At 33.9% G+C, this 22,048-nt stretch overlaps 1 protein-coding gene and 1 long non-coding RNA gene across 2 annotated transcripts; one reads left to right on the top strand and one right to left on the bottom strand.

Annotated features, from left to right (window-relative positions):
- Window positions 1-828: 828 nt before the first annotated feature.
- On the bottom strand, window positions 829-1,716 carry LOC130735830 (uncharacterized). Its single transcript, XM_057587719.1, has 3 exons — window positions 1,405-1,716; window positions 1,206-1,333; window positions 829-1,057 (listed from the first exon to the last, which is right to left on the bottom strand). The coding sequence occupies exons 1-3, from the start codon at window positions 1,584-1,586 to the stop codon at window positions 984-986; spliced, it is 384 nt and encodes a 127-aa protein (XP_057443702.1). The 5' UTR covers window positions 1,587-1,716; the 3' UTR covers window positions 829-983.
- A 4,718-nt stretch (window positions 1,717-6,434) lies between these two features.
- Window positions 6,435-7,904, top strand: LOC130740728 (uncharacterized). The gene is made up of 3 exons (XR_009020255.1): window positions 6,435-6,599; window positions 6,689-6,735; window positions 6,820-7,904. It is a non-coding gene; the product is annotated as an uncharacterized LOC130740728 (long non-coding RNA).
- The last annotated feature ends 14,144 nt before the right edge of the window (window positions 7,905-22,048 follow it).

Genomic DNA, 22,048 nt, shown 5'->3' with positions numbered 1-22,048 from the left:
ATAAGGGTCTTAGAAATAAAACAAAATTTTGGGAAACATGAAAATTCTTTGAACATAGAGTATTAAATATGAGGGTAAATATGAAAAAATATAATTAATGCTTCATAGATAATTTAAAGTGACTTATATTATGAGACCAAAAAAACTCAAAAAATGTACTTATAATAGGGGACGTCGGTCCGAACAGAGAGTATTAATTTCAGTAATAATATAAAAGGAGATTGTCTAAATGACCCATAATAAAGTTTGGGTTAAATAACACACCATCCAATCACATTGGAGATAAGTGAGTTGGAATTTCTATTTTATATTTATTAATTTATTTCCAACTCATTTATCTCCAATATGATTGGATGGTGGGTTATTTAACCCAAACTTTATCATGGGTCATTTAGACAACCCCATATAAAAGCATGCAAATTTTATATTGAAAAGTATATACGTGCTTCATAGTGAATTAACATGAACTCATCTGAATTTGTATTCATTGAGATATACTTATTCTGAATTTGTATTTATTCATGCTAACAAATGACAAAAGCGTGCCGTTGAAATTGAAATTTCAAGGCAGATAAGTAATCAAATAGTAATATTGCTAAGTTCTATTTTCAATTAATAGGAACTTGTGTTGAAAAGTGATTGAACTAAATGAGCAGGTCAAAATCTGGTGTATGCAAACTAGGAGGCTAATGTCCTAAATGGACATGAAAAGCAAACATGTCCTAAATCATTTGGCTGTGACAATTAATTATATTGCAGAGCAGTCCCAACAAACGAATTTACTGAGACTTCATGCTCAGGACTAGAGTATGTGACAAAATCCAACCGTGGAAAAAAAGTTATGTATAGATGTAAACTCCCGGAATATCCATTTGCTAAACATATTGTTCTTTAGAAAAGAAGAAAAAAAAAACAAGAACTTAACGAAAAGTCAAGAACGCTGATAACAAATACATCCATATTGCATAAACACTAGAGAAAATCTAAGCGTTAGCGCTAGTCTGGTGCCTGGCCTTTTCCTTCTCCTTCACCTCACTTCCCTGCGTCTTGTCATAACCTTCATGAATTTCCCAAAAAAAAACAAAAATCGTCAGCTTTGAATATCTCTCATTTTTAATTGACTCAAACAATAAGACAATAAAACAGGGGAAAAAACAGAGACGCAAGGTGATTGAAGAGTCATCATGATTGATAAGCAATTAAACCTGGATGATTTTCATGGATGGGTTTATCCGTTTCAGGAGCAGATTGGTTTCCACCATATATCCCACCAAATCCTTCTTCATCACATCTAGTAGCATACCCTTCTCCAAACGAATGAGACATCACATCCCTACACAATATATCAATTAATTAACTAATCTCAATCTGAAAATTAAAATCAGATTATTTGAACTCACTCACCCATGAGCAGTTTCCTCTTTTGTGTTCTGATTCTTCTCCATCTTATTATCAGCACTTTGCATATCTGGTTGCGTGCAGAATCTAATCGTGGAAGTTTTGCGACTAAGGTTGGAAGCAGAGAGAATTCTTGGGAATGAAACTGATGATGGATAGGTTGAAACAGTTTTGATTGTGTGGAGCATCTTTTTGACAAATGTTACAAACTTATAGCAGAGTACTTAGATTGGTGCAGCTACAATATAGGGATAATGAGAGGTTAAGATCAGAAACACTGCGACATTGAAATCCTATTCCACCGCTGCACTATTTTGCTATACATGTTTTCTTTACATGACACCTGGTGCCTAGTTATGGGACGCGTGTCCTTCACAGATACCCTTGCGTGTCTACGTGCATGAATTAAAATCAGCTACGTATCCTAATTCCTATGACTCATTGCTAATTTTTATTGGGTAAGACAGCTATCATGGTGAATCTTATTCGATTTAAGAATATTCATGATTCTAACTTTTTAAATAAATTTTTTCTATCTACACCACTCAAATTTGATATTTTGTTTAGGTTATATTTGATAAGTTATTTTAACAAGTTTAAAGCTTCTTTTTACTGTTAATAGATCAAAATATGAGAGAGGTGAATGAGTCACCCTTATTTAGCTAGACTACACTATAGAGATAAGTGGTGTGTTTTTTTGCACTTTTTTACTAGGTAAGCTAGCTATCATATATAACGAATCTTGTTCAATTTAAGAATATTCATGAGCTAATTTTTCTTGTGAAGTTTTTCCATCTACCCACTTAAGTCATATTTTGCTTAGGCTATATTATATTAGTGAAATGTTAATTTTTTCTCTTCCATCTCATTCTTTCTCTTCTCCTTTTCTTTTATCTCTATCATACTAAATAACCTATAAATCAACTTTATTTCTCAAGTCTTTCTTTCTACTAGCACCAAAAAAAAGTCTTTATTTATACTCAACTTTTACTCTACTCTCTCTTATTTGCTCTCTCTTCTCTATCAAATAAAGTGTTCCAACGAATGGTAATAAGTTTATTTCAATATTTTATAGCATTTTTAATAAGCTGCTTGAGGTGACTTTTAGCTTTTAGCTTAAACCTTATTAATTTTAATCTTATCATTCTAATAAGATTCTATCATAATCCTTTTATATTTTAAAAGATAGTAAACACTAATTATGATATATTTCTATGAGACTAATTTTGTTTGAAGTTATCATCACTCCACTCGCATAAATATTTATTTATTTAGATCAATACAAATTTATTAATCAGTTTACTTACTAGAATATAATGTTTTTTTGTCGAATATTTTTTGTTGCAATAAACTAATTTTTTAACTCTTAGGTTTTAGCTATTACTTTTTAACTCTCAAAAATCAACTATTTTTTTAACTTTTAACTGGATATGCATGAGGATGTTGTTCAGAATTTCTGAATTCATGAAGGATGTTATTCACAGAAAAGTCTTTTTATCAATAAAATATCATTGTTTTTGTTGTAAACCAAAAAACTAGCTAGGTTTTAACATAACCTATTTTTTTTATTAAAAGGTTTTAACATAACCTCAACGGGCATTAAACATCAAATATATACCATAAACCATTTGAATCCATCATCCAACGTCATTTATACATGACAATGACTCTGCATATGCATTGCAAATTTTCCAAATTTCACTTTTAGTCTCTTTTATTATGCTGATGGAACAGATTCGTCATGTTTCGTGAGGAGACGGGTAAAGGCCGTAAAGCATTATACTTGTGAGGCAAAGAATCAATGACTAATTGCCTTGGCTAAAAAGTAATTATATTTATATGATTTGTTTCATTTTCATTATGTTTACTGTTTACCAAGTATCTTATTTTACTTTCAAATTAGGTGGACCATTTCTCTTGGCTAAAACGTCATTCTATGCAGTGGCGGATCCAGGACCCCGGGGTCAGGGGGTTCAAATTTTTCAAATGAACACACCGATAAAAATAGTGAGATTTATACAAAAGAAAGAGAAAAAAAAACAAGGCATATGTTCACTTCAATTCATAATTTTTCTAGTATCAGGTCCATATATAAAAACATGAAAACCATAAAGGATCGTGGTTTTGATTATATCTTCTGGCCATAAGACTATGCAGCTAAATATAACCTCCACAGAGGAAACTACAACTTTTTCCCCATTCAGTAAAAGATACAATCTAGATAAAGAAACGAAGCATATGAACAGAGACATTAGCAAGTTGTGTTGAAACAAATTTTTTTCATCAGTTGCACTAGCCTTGGCGTAAGCATACAACTACAAAGTATCTTTAGGGATATCATGGAACTATGACAAAAAAGCCTTATCAAATACTAGACCAATGTGACAAAGTGATTAAATCCATTACACACAAGATCAATTCATATCACAACTTTATTAGTCTCAACCCTTTCAATTAATCCCATCTTTCCACTGTATCTCCACAACTTCAAGCCAAAACAACGAACATCACATTAAATGATATAAGTCAGGAATTGTAAAGGCACCTAAGTGTATTCTGCATTTAGCTTTTTCAATTTTTATGATGCAAATGAATAAGAACAAAAGGTAACAAGGGTTGAGAATATTGCATACAAATTCTTCTGCTTTGGACAGTTAGATATAGTCATCTTCAGTTGATTCCTCTTCCTCATCTTCAGTTGCTTCCTCATCTTCATTTGATTCCTCTTCTGATTCCACTTCTTCATCATCAATTGCTTCCTCAACATCATTATCTTCCTCTTCCTCATCTACAGTTGCTTCCACATCTTCAGCTGCTTCCTCAATTTCATTTGCTTCCTTAAAGTCACGAAGCATGAACAGGTAACTATTTACACATGAAACAGAGTTCTAATAATGTTATCATCCTTTAAATTCACTAAAAGTTGGGGATTAATGAAATGAAACAAAATGAACAGCCAACTTATGCCTTACTTTAAACCCAAGACCATGACAGCACCCACACTCCTTTTGCCCATGACAGAGAGCACTTCCTAACCAGCCAAGGACAACATAAACAAAGTATCTGTGAACATTAACCATTGCCACACAAGACCATTGTTTGTTTATTTATCATACCCTCCATAACCAAAATCCCATGAAAGCTAAAAACAGTAGCAAAAATCAGAAAAGCTCCAACCAAGAAACACTGGCAAACAGCAAAACCAGCTCCATCCCCCAACCAGCACAAAAATTCATCTCAGATCACAACACACCCACAAAACAGGTGAAGAATCCATCAAAATTAATGGGAAAAAAATCAATCAAAATAGGTGAAGAATTATACCCACGAAAACAAGTTTGCGATCCCAGAGGCTGAACAGATCAATGCGGTGAGAAACGATTGGATCTTCAGATCTGAGTTCACCCAATTTCCTCAAACGAACCTCCAACATTTTCGAACCAGCCTCGTAATCAACCCACGCGTTGAGCTTTTCCCCATTGTTGACAACCAGCTTCAACACATTCGCAACCGCGACGGAGGCGAGGCTACCAACATCGATCCCAGTCTTGCCGTCTTGGCCTTGGGTCTGGGAGAAGGAGAACTGGAGAAGCCGAGGCGCGGCGCAGGGTGCGTGGTGGACTGGAGGACGGTGGTGGCGTGGTGGTAGCCGGTGGTGCAATGGTGCGTGTGTGTGTGCGCCTGACCTAGGGTAGTGAGAGAAAGAGGTTGAGGATTGGGGCTGAGTAGTGAGTGACTAGGTGTGTGAGAGAGAGAAAGGGTCTTGGGTGCAAATTCAAGTTTTCAGGGGGTTCAAAAAAAATATTATACAAGGGGGTAAGTAGGAATTGTTTTTTTTTCAGGGGGTTCAACTGAACCCCCTGAGTCCAACGTGGGTCCGCCCCTGATTCTATGGTTGGTATCGACTAGGAAATAATGTTTCAATATTTTTTCCAACCTAAGTTTTATTCACACTTCAAACTAAACGTAATAGAGATATATGATGTTATAGAACATAACAGCTCATCCCGGGTGGGTAACATTTTTTTTGTCAATGGATTCGGATTTGAATTGATTAAAGACAAAGCCCACCTTGACCTTACTCTGCTTGAAAGAAAATTAAACAAAGACACGTGGTAGCAGAGGCCAAGGGCGGAACATGAGAGGGGCAGATTCACTCGCGATCGATCTATCTGTTCGCTCTAACGCCAATATAGCCCATAGTTTTGACAAGTTTTGGGCCTTTGGTTACATGTTTTTTTTTTGAAAAGTTGGTTACATGTTCTTCAACCAAACCTATCTGAGATTGGAAAAAAACAATTATTGATATTTCTTTGGTTACATCTTAGAGAATTTTTCTCACATGTTGTAAGTGTGGTGAGATAATTCTTTGTATTTAATTCCATACATCATTAACAAAAAAAACTTCAAATAATATTATTTTTAAAAAGTTAAATCTGATTTTTTTTTGAAAAATCTAATTTGACTAGTTTACTAGAAAAATAAATTATCAATTATCAATCAATCAATTATAATATAAAAAAGAGAAGACAAAAATAATAATTTTAAGGAAGGTAAATAAACAGAAATCAATTATGCTTTACATAAAAAAAACAATATGTATCCCTTAAAAAAAAACAATATGTATAATGATAAATTTTGGAGTGGTATCAAGGGTGATTTTTTATTATCTTAATTCAAGTTTGAAATATTATTGTGCATTAAATAAAAAAACTATAATCTACACATGAAAATTATTTTTAATACTATTATTAAACATTTGTTGACGTCGACTTTTAGCTTGAAGACTACGTCAAGTTGAATTGTTCCATCGTGATAGCCAGCGGATTGTTGCCGACAGTATCGCCATGACATCACTATTTTACTAAATTATCCCTCTATTATCTCATAAGACAGATCATAACAAACACGTAACGACCCCACACGCGTTAACGTGCCGCACCTAACAATACACGTCACCAAATCTACACCGTCAACAATTTTAATCTCAGCCGTCCGTTCCACAAAAATCCGATTATAAAAAAAGGTTAGGGTTCTGTTCTTTTTCTCATTCAACCGTCTTCACCTTTCTCTTATCTTCGTTGATATCCTCTTCTTCTAGGAATCCAGATCTCGTTCATCTTCCTTCTTTGATTCGTTTCTCTTCATCAGATCTGTATGGATCTGATCAATCTCTACACACAGATGGTGATTTCTACGCGGTACGACCAGTTTTTTTATCATAGCCTTTACATCGTTTTAATTATCGTTTTTTCGCGTTTTGATTTGCTTATTCTATCTTGTTTTACAGATCTGTCATGGATCTGACTCTTGATGCCTCAGATCTACGATCCAGAGGTGTGCGCTTCACGTTCGTGTGAATCTGTTTCGTAGAAGGCCGTTTGGTCTGCATATATGAAGATTCTAAGGTATTTTTTGCAGGTATGTCGAAGCCGTGATGAGAAGATCGTAGATCGAGACTCGAATTCAGGCGATGCCGCTATCTTGATTGATCTGGATGCTTCTGCCTCAAGAACGTAGATCTGGAAGCATGTATTGCTATGTTCTCTGTTGCGAATCTCAGATTTGATCTATGTTGTAATTATAGTTTATGCTGGGAGGCTTCGAGGGGGGAATATGTGGATGTGGGAGATTTTGGGATGAAATTCCTCATTCCATTGAATGGATTTGAGGTATTGAATCCTGAGTGATCTTGTCATCCGACCTTTGCCATGTCAGGTGCGCTTGCATGGCAGGTCAACATGTTAATAAAAAAAGTTTTCGTTGGGTTTGGGGGAGATCGCACGGGAATTCCCGGGATCTCTTTCCCCTGTGTGTGTGGTTCGTTTGCCTGATCCTTTCCCTTTTGCTTTTAACTTTTTGCCCTGTCGCTCGGCTCTGAATTACTACTACTCACCACTCGGTAGATCCATCATCAGATAAGCTCCTGCAAGTCATCGACGACCCTATCATAAGGTATTATCTATCAGTTTTTAATTTAGATCAATTCCGATAACAACTACAGCAAATTACAGCCATAATTAACACGTCAATGGTTAAAATATGCTAGATCAACTCTTAATTTTCATGGATATGGCACGTATTTAGTCTAACTTTCTTCTTATAAACGCCTGTCCCACCAATTTAATTTAATTAGCTGGTAATTATAATCATGGGCCAAGTTTTGTTAATTTTCGGTTACGACTGCGTATTCTCTGTTAATTTAATTTAATCGCATATGGCAACCATTTGATTCTTAACTCCACTTGATATAGACCTTTTTCTAAAGGCATTTGGAGATTTGTAATATCTTGTTGGGACATATGTATTAAAGGATGTAATTTCAGAAATATAGGAATATAGCTATGTAATTGCAAGGAACTTTTGAAGATGATGTGGTCAAGTTATCTCCGGGAATGGCACACTATTGACGATGTGAAGATGTGATATGTATGTAGGTTGATTGTGGTTAATCATTATTCCTCACAAGTATACGAAGGTGAATTCAATTTTGTTTCAGTTATTCATTTGTACTCTCCAACAAATGTTCTATTTAGATTTAGATTTTTATTTAGTAGTTCATTTATTATTCATTAGCACTTAGACTTTTTGCATGATCAATTGTAATTCTCATTGAGAATTTAAAGTTGCACATGTTTTATATTTAATTCATATATCAGTTGTTATTCACTTCCCACTTCACGGAGGTTCCTTTGTATTATTGTTGTTGGTTCTAACTTTCTTCCTTGGTAGCAAAGTCATCATTAATACAAATGGTTCTTCAGAGTTTACAATAATAATTCAATTAGGGTTAAGCATTTTAGTTCTGGATTTGATGTAGAAAAATTTAGGAAATTTTTTGTTTGTGAAATGAGATTTATTTTGTTTATTTCATACGATTATATATTTTTCATTTAAGTACAAATTTTAGGTAATCCTCCCACCAGTACGTCTTTTGTATATTTGAAGGAGTGCTGATGCTTCATAGGAAGTCCAATGAAGTGCTTTTAACCCTCCACATTAGCTATAAATAAAGATAAGTCCAATGAAATGTGAACATGTTTTTCTCGCCCTTATTAGATACAACTTTGTTTTGTAGAATATCTGTATATTTATTTTTTATTATTTTAGAAGTGATGTCCATTGTGTAGAATTTGTGTGAATATTAGATACATCTTTTGAAGAAAATTATGGAATAGCATATTCTTATTTTTTTTTAGAGAATTTACTGTTTATGCCCTTATGATGTATAGATTTGTTTTTTTATAGATCATTTTTTTGTTTCAAGTTTTTTTAAATATCATATTCTAGAATTTGTTTTGTTAAAAAAGATCTTGGATTTGTAATTTTATCAGATTTTAAAATCTTGTTTTAATTCAATTACCTAGAAATTGTTTTTCTTACATATTTTGAAGTTTTTTAGTCGATTGTGTTCAGTATTTTTATGCTTTTCTCTTTATCTTATTATTTCTCTACGTCACTTTCTTAACTATTTCTTTACGATTATACTAGTAATTTTCATGAAATTGTAGCCCATTTTATTACTATTTGTTTAAAAAGTAAAAGCTAGCGGATGATTATGAAATGAAAATGAGGGGATATATATTTTGTTATATAAATAAATATTTTCTATAAATTAGCGATTTTGTATTACTTTTTGGATTGTGATTGTGATAAAGTAATGCGTGGGCAACTCTTACCTTTTTGCATTATTCCAAAGGAAGATAATTCCCATGATTATTATTATTTTCTCAAGTGGTTTCATTTAATGCAATGTAGAATTTTGGATTATTGTAGTTATCTACTATAATTGCAAATTTTTCAATTGCAAATTTCATCAAGTTTAGTGGTTGTATGCAACTTTTTTATTAGAAGATAAAATATTGTGGCTTTTGTTATATTATTTTATATTCTGTCACCATATTGATTAAACCTATTTACTTCTTCAGATTTAACCAATTTGTTGTTTCATTATTTACTTTGCATGTATCGGAACAATAGAACTACAATGCTCATTTCTAAACTTGTTGAAGAGATAAAATAGAACAAGATATTTACGCCTAATAGAACAAGTAATAAAAGCTGGGCTCCTGGGTTAGAATTTTCAAGCCTTACACAGTAGGAATATTGGCCTTACTCGTATATTTTGGGTTCAACAATGCCTTGATTTTTTATACATATTTTGACAAAGGTCTGTAAGCTGAAAATGGTAGAGCGCTCAGAGTTGTATATGAATTATTCATTATTCACACTCTGAGAGTATGATGGTTCGAATCCATCCAGACCTGCAATGTTTGGTTTCTTTGCTTTTGTTTAGAAATTTACAATATTTATTTCTTTTTTAGTGCCTATCTTAATCTTAATAATATATAAAGCCCATCCTCCAAAGTGGGCCATGTTGCAGTCTAATTTCCAAATGTCGCATTTTCATTGGTTGATTTCACTTAATTTCCATATGTCAATTTCTTATTGGTCCAAGTCATTTAAATCGGCACATTTAATTCACATGGTTTTGTTCATACAAGATTCACACGGTTTTGACAATAAACATAAATTAAAAATTGTCAATGACAATTAACAAAACTAAAAAATAGGCTTAATTGGTGATATGCTTTGAAGATTCACACCGTTTTGACAATAAACATAAATTAAAAATTGTCAAAGTTTGGAATAAATTAAAAATAGACATACCAATAATTTATATACGGGTGGAAAAAATATTGAATGCCAGCCTTTATCAAATAAGAATATCATCTCAAATTTGGAATATACCAATAATTACGAAATCAATGTTTTATTTTTTTGAAAAAAATTAAAAAAAAATTCTTCATATAATCCCGCCTTTCCCATATTACCAATGCTATAAATATTCTTGCTTCTGATCTGGCCTTCATCCTCCACAGTGTTACTACATATCCACCAATACACTCAGCCCCCAAGATGCATACACGCAACTTTCTTCTGATCTGGCCCTTCACTGATCTTGGCTTCATAATTTTCTTCCTTACGACGCCTTTCTTCAATCTACACAAAATCATCTAAAACACACTGCGTAAATGAAAGTGATTGTTGGTTCGGATGGACTATTCTTTGATAGAGATTATCAGGTACACCTATTTATCAAACGCCTTTAAGTTTATCTTCTATTTCTTATGCCTTATGGTAGTTTTTAGAATGAATTCTTATTCCATGTTTGTCATATTGACGAATAAATCCTGAACTAATCATTGAGTTTCTACCTTTTATTTGGTTTGTGAATTATTTAAAATACTAAGATTTGATTGCTTTCATGATCATTTGATGCTTCCTGATTTCTTGAGACTGCAATAGGCATCATGATATCTGAGTTTCTCTTGCTTTTCTCTTGCTAGATTTAAACCATATATTCCTTGGCGCTTTTCTTCCTCCTCCTTATTTTCATCTTTCATTGATTTGGGTTCTTCTTTCGGTCTCCTGTGATACCTTTCTTCAATTTTGCGGCGATGTTCATGCCGAGCTTCGAACCTAGATTCCTGGTAACAAGATGGAATCTCGTGATATTATCCGCTATCACAGGTATAATCAAAACTTCCCTTTCTTCTTAATTCCAGCTTCAAAATTTATTGCATTTATTTTCAATTTGAATTTCAAACTTCTTCTCTTCTGTATTAATTGCCTGATAGCAATTTTTGAATTCAAACTTTAACAACATCAATTCATTATCTCATTGTTCTATTTTTACGTTTCTCATCAAATTTCTTTCCATTCACACCTTTTAAATTTGATTTGTCTGTGTTATATTTGTTCTGTACTTCTCCCCCTCCAGATTCTCATCTTCTCTTCACGGCTATCTCAAGTAGATATCCCCAACCACAATTTTGACGGGAAACCCTCTTTAAGCTAATTTTTTGCAACCAACCCCAAAGAAGCAAGGACGGGGAGGACTTGGATTGCTAATTTTTTCCAGTGTTAATCAAGATATCCCAATGGTTGTTAGCTATAAGACTAATTTATCATCTCATTATCAGCTCACTAAGCAGTAAAAATTCATTGGTCATATCTACTTGGTCATATTTTACTGCTTAGTGAGCTGATAATGAGATGATAAATTAGTCTTATAGCTAACAACCATTGGGATATCTTGATTAACACTGGAAAAAATTAGCAATCCAAGTCCTCCCCGTCCTTGCTTCTTTGGGGTTGGTTGCAAAAAATTAGCTTAAAGAGGGTTTCCCGTCAAAATTGTGGTTGGGGATATCTACTTGAGATAGCCGTGAAGAGAAGATGAGAATCTGGAGGGGGAGAAGTACAGAACAAAGATAACATAGACAAATCAAATTTAAAAGGTGTGAATGGAAAGAAATTTGATGAGAAACGTAAAAATAGAACAATGAGATAATGAATTGATGTTGTTAAAGTTTGAATTCAAAAATTGCTATGCAATTAATACAGAAGAGAAGAAGTTTGAAATTCAAATTGAAAATAAATGCAATAAATTTTGAAGCTGGAATTAAGAAGAAAGGGAAGTTTTGATTATACCTGTGATAGCGGATAATATCACGAGATTCCATCTTGTTACCAGGAATCTAGGTTCGAAGCTCGGCATGAACATCGCCGCAAAATTGAAGAAAGGTATCACAGGAGACCGAAAGAAGAACCCAAATCAATGAAAGATGAAAATAAGGAGGAGGAAGAAAAGCGCCAAGGAATATATGGTTTAAATCTAGCAAGAGAAAAGCAAGAGAAACTCAGATATCATGATGCCTATTGCAGTCTCAAGAAATCAGGAAGCATCAAATGATCATGAAAGCAATCAAATCTTAGTATTTTAAATAATTCACAAACCAAATAAAAGGTAGAAACTCAATGATTAGCTCAGTACTGATTTATTCGTCAATATGACAAACATGGAATAAGAATTCATTCTAAAAACTACCATAAGGCATAAGAAATAGAAGATAAACTTAAAGGCGTTTGATAAATAGGTGTACCTGATAATCTCTATCAAAGAATAGTCCATCCGAACCAACAATCACTTTCATTTACGCAGTGTGTTTTAGATGATTTTGTGTAGATTGAAGAAAGGCGCCGTAAGGAAGAAAATTATGAAGCCAAGATCAGTGAAGGCCAGATCAGAAGAAAGTTGCGTGTATGCATCTTGGGGGCTGAGTGTATTGGTGGATATGTAGTAACACTGTGGAGGATGAAGGCCAGATCAGAAGCAAGAATATTTATAGCATTGGTAATTTGGTAGTTATCTGTTTGAGTGACTCTATCTCATATATTCACAATGAGACATATGTTCCAAAGTTTCCTATGTATCCCACAATTAATTTTTTCGTTTGCAAATGACTTTTCAAGTCTATTATTTTGCACCTCATCTGGTCTTACCAATTACTAAAGCAAAATTCAAGAGCCTTTTATTATATTTGATCTATGTATGATTCTGTAACTTCTACAGTTAGTGTTTCCATGTTCTGCATGTTTTTTTTGCCCCTTTTTACTCTTACCAAACTGGAGCTAGCTATGTCAATAATGTGCCACATGAAGTATGTAAAAAGCTTATTTTTATAGTTTTAATAACTCTAATCACGCAGGTTGAAAAAATAAGATTCAATGTCTATCACTTCATTTGTTTTGGTTGGGATGAATTGTAATTTTTTTTGGAAATTCATTGAAGACGTACATTTGCATCAGTTAGTGTCTTCTACCATTATGTTTTTTCTTTTCCCTTTCATTTTTGTTTGGTGTGGTGTCTTATTATAGTTATCATTTGTTATTTCTTTTCTTTTCTAATCCATGCTTGTGATAATTTAACCCCAAACAGTAGATATCCCCAACCACAATTTTGACGGGAAACCCTCTTTAAGCTAATTTTTTGCAACCAACCCCAAAGAAGCAAGGACGGGGAGGACTTGGATTGCTAATTTTTTCCAGTGTTAATCAAGATATCCCAATGGTTGTTAGTTATAAGACTAATTTATCATCTCATTATCAGCTCACTAAGCAGTAAAATATGACCAATGAATTTTTTCATTTACAAAACTTGGGATCAAACCCGACCGATGAGATATTGACCAATGTTTACGTTTATGTGGTTTCCCTGCAAATAATCAATCCAATAATACCACTTACTAATAAATAGTGCAACACTTTTTCCTGAAGCTTGCTATTTAAATATGAAACATCATAACAATGAATATGAGTGAAACAACTATAGCTTATATGTGAACTACATGGTAAAGTAAATTAAAATAAGGTTTTGAGTTTAAAAAAAGATTTTGAGTTTAAAATTTAAGTCAACGAGGTTTTTTTTTTAAATTAAAATTCTTAAAGTATTACTTTTTTATTTGGTATTAAAATAATTTAGAATTTATGGAAAATTGAAAATATTATTCTTTATTAAAAAAAATACTCTAAAACAAGTGTATAAGAAATATTTAAAATATATAAAACTTATAATATTTTCATCACTATAGACCCTATTTCAATATTTAATGGAATATGAAGAAATATTAATGTGAGTATTATAATACATTTTATCCAATGTTTTTAAAAGTAAATTAGAGAGGCATTGTATGGAGGCGATAGTAATTTTTATTGAGTTTAATTTTGATGCACAGACAATGTAAAGTTTTTTTATAATCAATCAATCAGATTTCAAAGATTTATCATGTCAGTCAATTTAAATAAATAAAAAATTCAATTTCCCACAATCACGAAATCTGAGCACGAATATCCGAGCTTTGACTCTGCCTTGCAATCTAATGATAGTTCTGAAATTCGAGGTGAGTGGTTTACCGCAGAATTTTTGAACAACACTAAAAGTTCGGGAATCCCAAACCACAAACTATTATTGAAAGTTGGTACTCCAATCATGCTTTTGAGAAATATAGACCAAGCAGCAAGTTTATGTGATGGAACCAGGTTAATTGTGGATGAACTTGGTGAACATGTTATTGGTGAAACTGTTATCACGAGAACAAATGCTAATGATAAAGTTCACATTTCAAGAATGGACTTAATTCCTTATGATTCCAAATTTTCAATTAAATTTAGAAGAAGACAATTTTCAATTGCAGTATGCTTTGCGATGATCATAAACAAAAGTCAAGGACAAACACTATCTCAGGTTAGGCTCTTCCTTCCGAGGCGCGTCTGCACTCATGGTCAGATATATGTAGCTCTCTCTAGAATACACTCAAGAAAATGTCTTAAACTTTGTATTGAGTCGGGCAAACAACAGACAAGTACTGTAAATGTGTGTTTAAGAAAGTTTTTCGAAATGTTTATTGTATACGACACAATTTCATTTATTTATTCCATGTTTCTCTTCATATATTATTACACAATTGACTTTTGTATGATTAACTTATTTATAATTTAAAAATTACATATATATGAAAACTAATTTATTTATTAAAAAATTCCAACATAAAATGTCGTGCAACGCACGGGTTATCGGACTAGTAATATATAAAGTCCGTCCACCAAAGTGGGCCATGTTGCAGTCTAATTTCCAAATGTCACATTTTCATTGGTTGATTTCACTTAATTTCCACATGTCAATTTCTTATTGGTCCAAGTCATTTAAATCGGCACATTTAATTCACACGGTTTTGTCCATAATTAATGCACATGGTTTTGTTCAGACAACATTCACACGGTTTTGACAATATACATAAATTAAAAATTGTCAATGACAATTAACAGAACTAAAAAATAGGCTTAATTGGTGATATGCTATAAAGATTCACACCGTTTTGACAATAAACATAAATTAAAAATAGTCAATGACAATAAACAGACATCTTAATAATAATAAAAGAAATCAGCCAATAAATGCTATTTTAAAAATGTTAATTTAACATAATAAAGTTAATTTGACAATAAATGTTATTTTCTTTATTTTTTTATGAAATTCAATAGGCATTTAATGGCCGAACCATTTGTCTTCTTTCATATTGACTACACACACGTTTTAAATGTAAATTTGTGTATTCTTTCAAATTATTAAGATAAGTCAAATTATTAGGACTTTGTGTTGATCAGTGAATATGATTCCATGAGGCTAAAGTTTCAGACTGCTGGGACATTGTACATTGTGGACCCTTTGGGAAAAACGAAAGTTTTGAGGTTCGAAGTTCATGAAGGTTATACTGTAATAACCGATGGATGGACTGGCCTCCGTTCATTCTACAATTTCAATTACAATTGTTGGGTACTTTTTTTTCAAATAAGAAAGTTCACTTTTAATATACCTATCTATACTGAAACTTTTGACGAAATTAAGTACCATGGTTGGCCTGTTGTCACAAATCATACAAATCTTATGTTTCTTCGTGCTTTAGTTCCTTTCACTGACAACAGAGACATTCCTACTATAACAAAAGTGGGTAGCGGTCGCCTAACTTAGATGTCTTCTAACTTGAAACTGATTGCTTCATATGTAGTTTTTTTTTTAATATTTATCCGATGATCTTAATTTACACAGCAAAAGAACTGATCATTTTTATTTGTTTATTTATTATTTTAGATGTTATAGGACATGTCGTGCAGAAGGATGAATTGAAGGAGACTGTCAAGGAAGGAGGCATCCAGAAGCGTATAGATGTAGTCCTAGAAGATTTGGAGTAAGTGTATCTCTATAAGCAATGTTTGTATTTATATAAAAGTGTTTAAATTAACATATAAAGCACTTTCCTGTAGGAAAAATCAAATTGTGTGTACTTTGTGGAATCAGTATGCTACCAAATTGCTTGAATACCTTGAAAATGATGATCCAAACTGTCTGGTTATCATCATACTGCAACTGTGCAAAAGGAAGTCATATTTTGGTAATTTAGTAACCCCTTCCTCTATAATGTGATTATGTTATCATATATCATGTGCTCATGTTGAAATTTCTTCAGATGTAAAAGGCATATCGAATGCATTTGATGGCACTATATTGATTATCAATGAAGATGTTGAACATATACATGATTATAGAAGAAGGTTGATTTTCCTTTATTTTAGTATCATGTGCTTATTTTGTTTTCTACTTTAAAGTAGTATAAGTTTCTAATATGTTTTTTTCTGTCAAGGCTCGAAGAGAAAGCAATTCCTGTTAACCAAATAATAACAGGATTCGTCTACAATATCAGAATCTGATGACATCAAGCAGTCTACACGATTGTTGATATCAGACATCATCGAAGCTACTCAGGTTTATAATATAAGAATGACTTTTTTTTTAACTTTTAATTGAATCTATAGTATTAATGGAAAACTATTTATTAATCACACACTTTCATTAGGAATGCTATGGATTTGTCATTGCAAAAGTTGTTGGCGTTGATTATTCTAAAAAATGGAATTACAAAGCTTGCCCGAAATGTTACAAGGCTATGGTCGAAGCTGGGGACACTAATTATTGTGAGAACTGTGACAAATTAGAAAAAGGAATAATCAGGTCAAACACTGTGCTTCTTTTTTAAAAGCGCAACATTTTATAGCTAACACATGATATGGTTAATGAACGTTGTTTTTCCGCTGTCAGGTTTAAATTACATATAAATGTTATTGATGATCACGGATCTGCCACATTTGTACTATTTGATCGAGTAGGATCCTTGTTGATGAACCAAACTGCGGAAGCACTAAAAGCATCCATGCCATAGGTTGTATTTTCGCATGTTGTGTCCCATGGGTTGTTTTAAGATGCAATATTTATATAACTGTTCAATTAATTCATTGTTACCCACAGGATGCTCCATCTTCTGATTCTTTGGTAGATAATGTTTATCTATTCAAAGTGGAGGTCACAACAACTAATATCAATGGGACTTATCAAAGTTATGTTGTTAAAAGAATTATCAAAGAGAAGTCATTTATTGACCAATTCAAAAGGATTCATTCAATTCAGATGAATTATAAGTACAATAATTGGTTTTTACATACAATTTTTTTTTTCCTTTTGATGCTAAGACCATTTAATAATATTAATTAGGGATTTGATGACATGCCAAGTACATCTACTGAGGTTGAAAGGCCTGATGGTCTATGTCAATACATTGGTGACAATATGAAGGTGTGTCACCTTATCGTAAATTATATTACATCCTTCATCCATATCATGTATAAAAGTTGTATCCTGATTTTTTTCATACAAATATAGGAAACCCCTGTGAGCAAACTTCAAGGTAAGCGAGATACTGAGGTCGTCGATCTTTCCGCAATTTCAGATGATGCTACTACTCAAGGATCTTGCACAAAAAAACAGAAAAAAATTGGTGACCACGAACTAATTGATGGAGATCATGTGACAAATTCCGAGAGCGTTAAGTTGGTCGCAATTAAGAAAGAACCAGGGACTTGACGTGAGGACTCACGTCAAGTAGTAAAAAGCTGTGATCCAATTATCATGTTTTGAGTACCTTATTATTTGTGTTTTGCAATTACCATGGATCTTTTGATTTTTATATGTTTGAACCTCTCAAACAATTTTGATGTTTAATTTAAATTCAAGTATCTCCATTGCTACACTTTTTTTGACATTAGACAAAATTTGATAAAACATCACAAGAAGTTTGTACGTTCTATTCGTCCTAATGTGTTGTTCATTTGATAAAACACACACATCCATTAACTCAAGGTTCTAACCCAATCCAAATGTAATGATGAGTTAGGTTTGCTAAAATAATGCAGGAACAAAATTTAAAAAAAAGGAGATTGATATAGCAATTGACCAATGCTGAATTAACGATGATTCAAAAGGAGAATAAAGTGGATTTCAATGATATCTATACAATGTGGAGTCCTTGATTTGTATATGAGCATCGGAAAAAAAAACATGAGAATAAAAATTAAAAATAGTGGCCACTTCAACTAATTTGTTTAACTGTGGTTTGTAATCACAAACAACACACTCAGTATTGACCAGAACATTATAAAAGTATAAAATTATAAAAATTATAAAAATAAAAAAAGATTATATACCAGAAAAATAAGATTTCAAAAATAAAATAATATTGCTTAAGATTTCGAAAATAAAAATTTAATTGCTTTAGTTAATTACCATATATACGATGATTTTTTAAGATTTTTTTCTGTTTCCTTTAAGCATTATTAATTATTGTAAATCAACAAATATTTTATTCACTCTTATGGTTTGACTTAATGTAAACAGCAACATAAGATGATAGAATCAAAACTGAACTAAATCAAATAAGTCAATAAAATAACTAATCTAAAAATATCTACATTTAAAATACTAATTTATTCCTTCCTTTTAAATTTTTGAAAACCTAAAAATAGCTATATATACACACCAGACTGCACTACACCACACACATGACACGTTTTCAGAGTTTGGCTTCCTACTCTTTCAAAATTTACTCTCTTTCTTTACATGTTTTTTTTAATCAAAGGCCAAATTAGAGCAAACAAGGTTTTTTTTTTTTTTTTTGATAAACGGTCAAATTCATTAAGAAGAAATAGCAGCAACATCCATGGATAGAATGCCCTCTAAAGCATAAGGAGCATCACCTATCCAAACAAAACATTGACCAGACAAGGCATATTTTGCCATAAAATCAGCGGCCTTATTCGCACCGCGACAAACATGACTCAAACTAAAAGAACTAAAACTAGATGACAAAGCTACCCAAGGTTGTTATTTCCTCTTATAAGAAAAATAGCAACAGCGACAGAAAGAAGGTTAGGAGCGAATCAAGGTAGCCTCTTATAGATATCACAGTTGTCAGTAACACTGCCTCATCAATCCTGCATCCTTCTTCACATGGATAATACTGCAGGTGCATCTTCCAAAACAGGAAGAAGAAAAAGACATCATTCACAGCAAGGTAAGGCATAAAAAAAAGGTTGATTTTTGGTAGTGTGACATGCATCTGTATTCAAGTGTATTAAGTTTCCCTTTGTTGTAGATGAGAACAATCCTCCTCTATCTAATAGTCAAGCCAGTGTACCATTCACTACCACGCCATGTTTACGCCCTCCCCCAAGACAAATAATTGCAAAAGGTGAGAACAACCTTCACATCCCTCTGAGGAAGTAACATCATATAGAAGTATCAGAACAGTGAAGGGAGTAACATATGATACTTTTAAGGAAGCATGCGATCAATTGGGATTGCTAACAGATGACAAAGAATATATTGATGCAATTAAGGGCCCGTTTGGTGCGACGTATAGTATAAGGCCTGATAGTATAAGACCTGATAGTATTAGGCATGATAGTATAAGCCCTGATAACTTTTTTATACTATCCAGCGTTTGGACATACTCTGTATAATTTACCATATCGTTTAAATTGATGCAATTTTATGTTTAATGAAGTATTGAATAATGGTATATAATAAAAATCAAATATGGAGATGATTATAACGGTGGTGGCGGTGGTGATGGAAGTAGTGGTAGGTTGGTGGTGGTGGTGGCAATGGTGGTAGGTTGGTGTTGGTGGCGGTGGTGGTGACAGTGGAGATAGGTTGGAGGTGGTGGTGGCAGTGATGGTGGTGGCGATGATAGGGTGGTGGTGGTGGTGGTAAGGCGGTGGTGGAGGCAATGGTGGTGGTGGTGGCGATAGGGTGGTGGTTGTGGTGTCGGTGGTGGCAATAGAGTGGTGACGACGATTATGGTGGTGGTGGCGATAGGGTGGTGGTTGTGGTGTCGGTGGCGGCGGTAGGGCGGCGGTGGTGGTGGTGGCGGTGGCGGCAACACCGGTGGTGGCGGTGGTGGTGATCGGGTGGTGGCGGTGGTGGCAGCGATGGTGGTTGTGGTGTTGGCGACGATAGAGTGTGGTGGTGGTGGTAAGGCGGTGGCGGCTTAGTAAGGTGGCGGCGATGGTGGAGGGTGGAGGCAATGGTGGTGGTGGTGGTGGCGGCGACGGTGATCGGGTGGTGGCGGTGGTGGTGGTGGTGGCGACGACGGTGATCGGGTGGAGGCAATGGTGGTGGTGGTGGTGGCGGCGACGGTGATCGGGTGACGGCGACGGTGGAGGGTGGAGGCAATGGTGGTGGTGGTGGTGGCGGTGACGGTGATCGGGTGGCGGCGGTGGTGGTGGTGGTGGCGGCGACGGTGATCGGGTGGTGGCGGTGGTGGTGCCAATGATGGTGTAAGTTGGCAGCAATAGAGGGTGGTGGTGATGGTGACTTATACATCACAACTTTATCATGCCTTATCCATCACTCACATGATGGATTAAATAATACGTCATTTTAACGTATAAGGGGACTTTGATGGATAAGCTTATACAATACAATGTCATCACCAAACAATGGATAAACTCATAATGTATTGTATAAGCTTATACTATCATGCCTAATACGGCGTGCCAAACGAGCCCTAAAGAAGTCTCTGATTTAGCTTCCGGAGAACAAATGAGGAAACTCTTTGTAAGGATGTTGATGATGAATTCAATGTCAAAACCTATTGATGTTTGGGAATCATGCTGGCTACTCTTATCAGAAGGCATTCTACACCATAGAAGAAAAGAATTGCATAATTCAGGTACGAAATTTTACAAGTTATAATTAAGATTTGAAATGCTGTTATAATAAGTTAATTATTGCTTGGATTTAATTTAATTGAAATTCACAGCTTTAAAAAATTACACTGCGCAATATAATTAATGAATTATCTGTGAACAACATAAGTTATATTCGTTACAGTTAAAAACAATTTGTTAATCTTTATTCTCGACTGTAGGCCTACGAATCGCAGATGCTGATTTGAAAAATTTATGTATCATTGAAATTAAGAAGTTGCTTCAAAGAAATGGTAGGTCATTAAATGATTACCCATGTTTGCCAACTCCAGAATATGATGAAGTCCTGCAATTTGACAATAGATTTATTGTTGATGAACTAAACTATGACAAAGATGCATTAAAGGTACAATATGAAGAGTTGCTTAGTATGCTTACACCTGAGCAAATGTCTGTATATGAGAGGGTTGTCACATCTGTGTTGTAAAACTCAGGAGGCTTCTACTTTTTATATGGATATGGTGGAACTGGAAAGACTTTTGTATGGAACACTTTATCAGCGTCACTTAGATTCAAAGGTCTAATTGTTCTTACCGTTGCTTCTAGTGGCATAGCATCATTACTCTTGCCTGGAGGCAGAACATCTCATTCTAAATTCTGCATTCCATTAGATGCTACAGAGACCTCGACATGTAATATAAATCAGGGAAGTCTACGAGCAAAGCTTCTACTTGAAACAAGTCTTATTATATGGGATGAAGCTCCAATGTTGAAAAAGTATTGTTTCGAAGCTTTAGACGTTACACTCCGAGATTTAATGAGGTCGAAAAATGAAGATAACGCCCATAAGCCTTTTGGAGGAAAAGTAGTAATACTTGGATGTGATTTTAGACAAATACTACCTGTAATAACTAGAGGAAGCAGACATGAAATCGTCGAATCTACTATAAACTCTTCCTCATTGTGGAAACACTGCAAAGTTATGAAATTGACTAAGAACATGCGCCTAACCGCAGCTGAGACGGCTGATGAGGCAAAAGAAATCAAAGACTTTGCAGATTGAATTCTTAAAATTGGAAATGGCGACCATCCATATTCCGGAGCAGGAGAGTACGAAGTCCAAATCCCGCCAGATCTGCTCATCCCAAATAGTCCTGACCCATTAATGGAATTGATTAGATATACATATCCTGACCTTGCGAACAAA

The sequence above is a fragment of the Lotus japonicus genome, chromosome 2 (assembly GCF_012489685.1).
Source record: "Lotus japonicus ecotype B-129 chromosome 2, LjGifu_v1.2".
In the NCBI taxonomy this organism is placed as follows: Eukaryota; Viridiplantae; Streptophyta; class Magnoliopsida; order Fabales; family Fabaceae; genus Lotus; species Lotus japonicus.
Note: the sequence above shows the minus strand (reverse complement) of the source record. Positions and strands in the feature narration are given on the sequence as shown.

Bases quoted from the DNA above. Each gene is read 5' to 3' on its own strand.
- LOC130735830 (XM_057587719.1), bottom strand. From the start codon at position 1,586: ATGCTCCACACAATCAAAACTGTTTCAACCTATCCATCATCAGTTTCA. The intron at 1,334-1,404 runs GTGAGTGAGTTC...TATATTGTGTAG, and splicing joins AAAGAGGAAACTGCTCATGG to GGATGTGATGTCTCATTCGT. The intron at 1,058-1,205 runs GTTTAATTGCTT...AAATTCATGAAG, and splicing joins CATCCATGAAAATCATCCAG to GTTATGACAAGACGCAGGGA.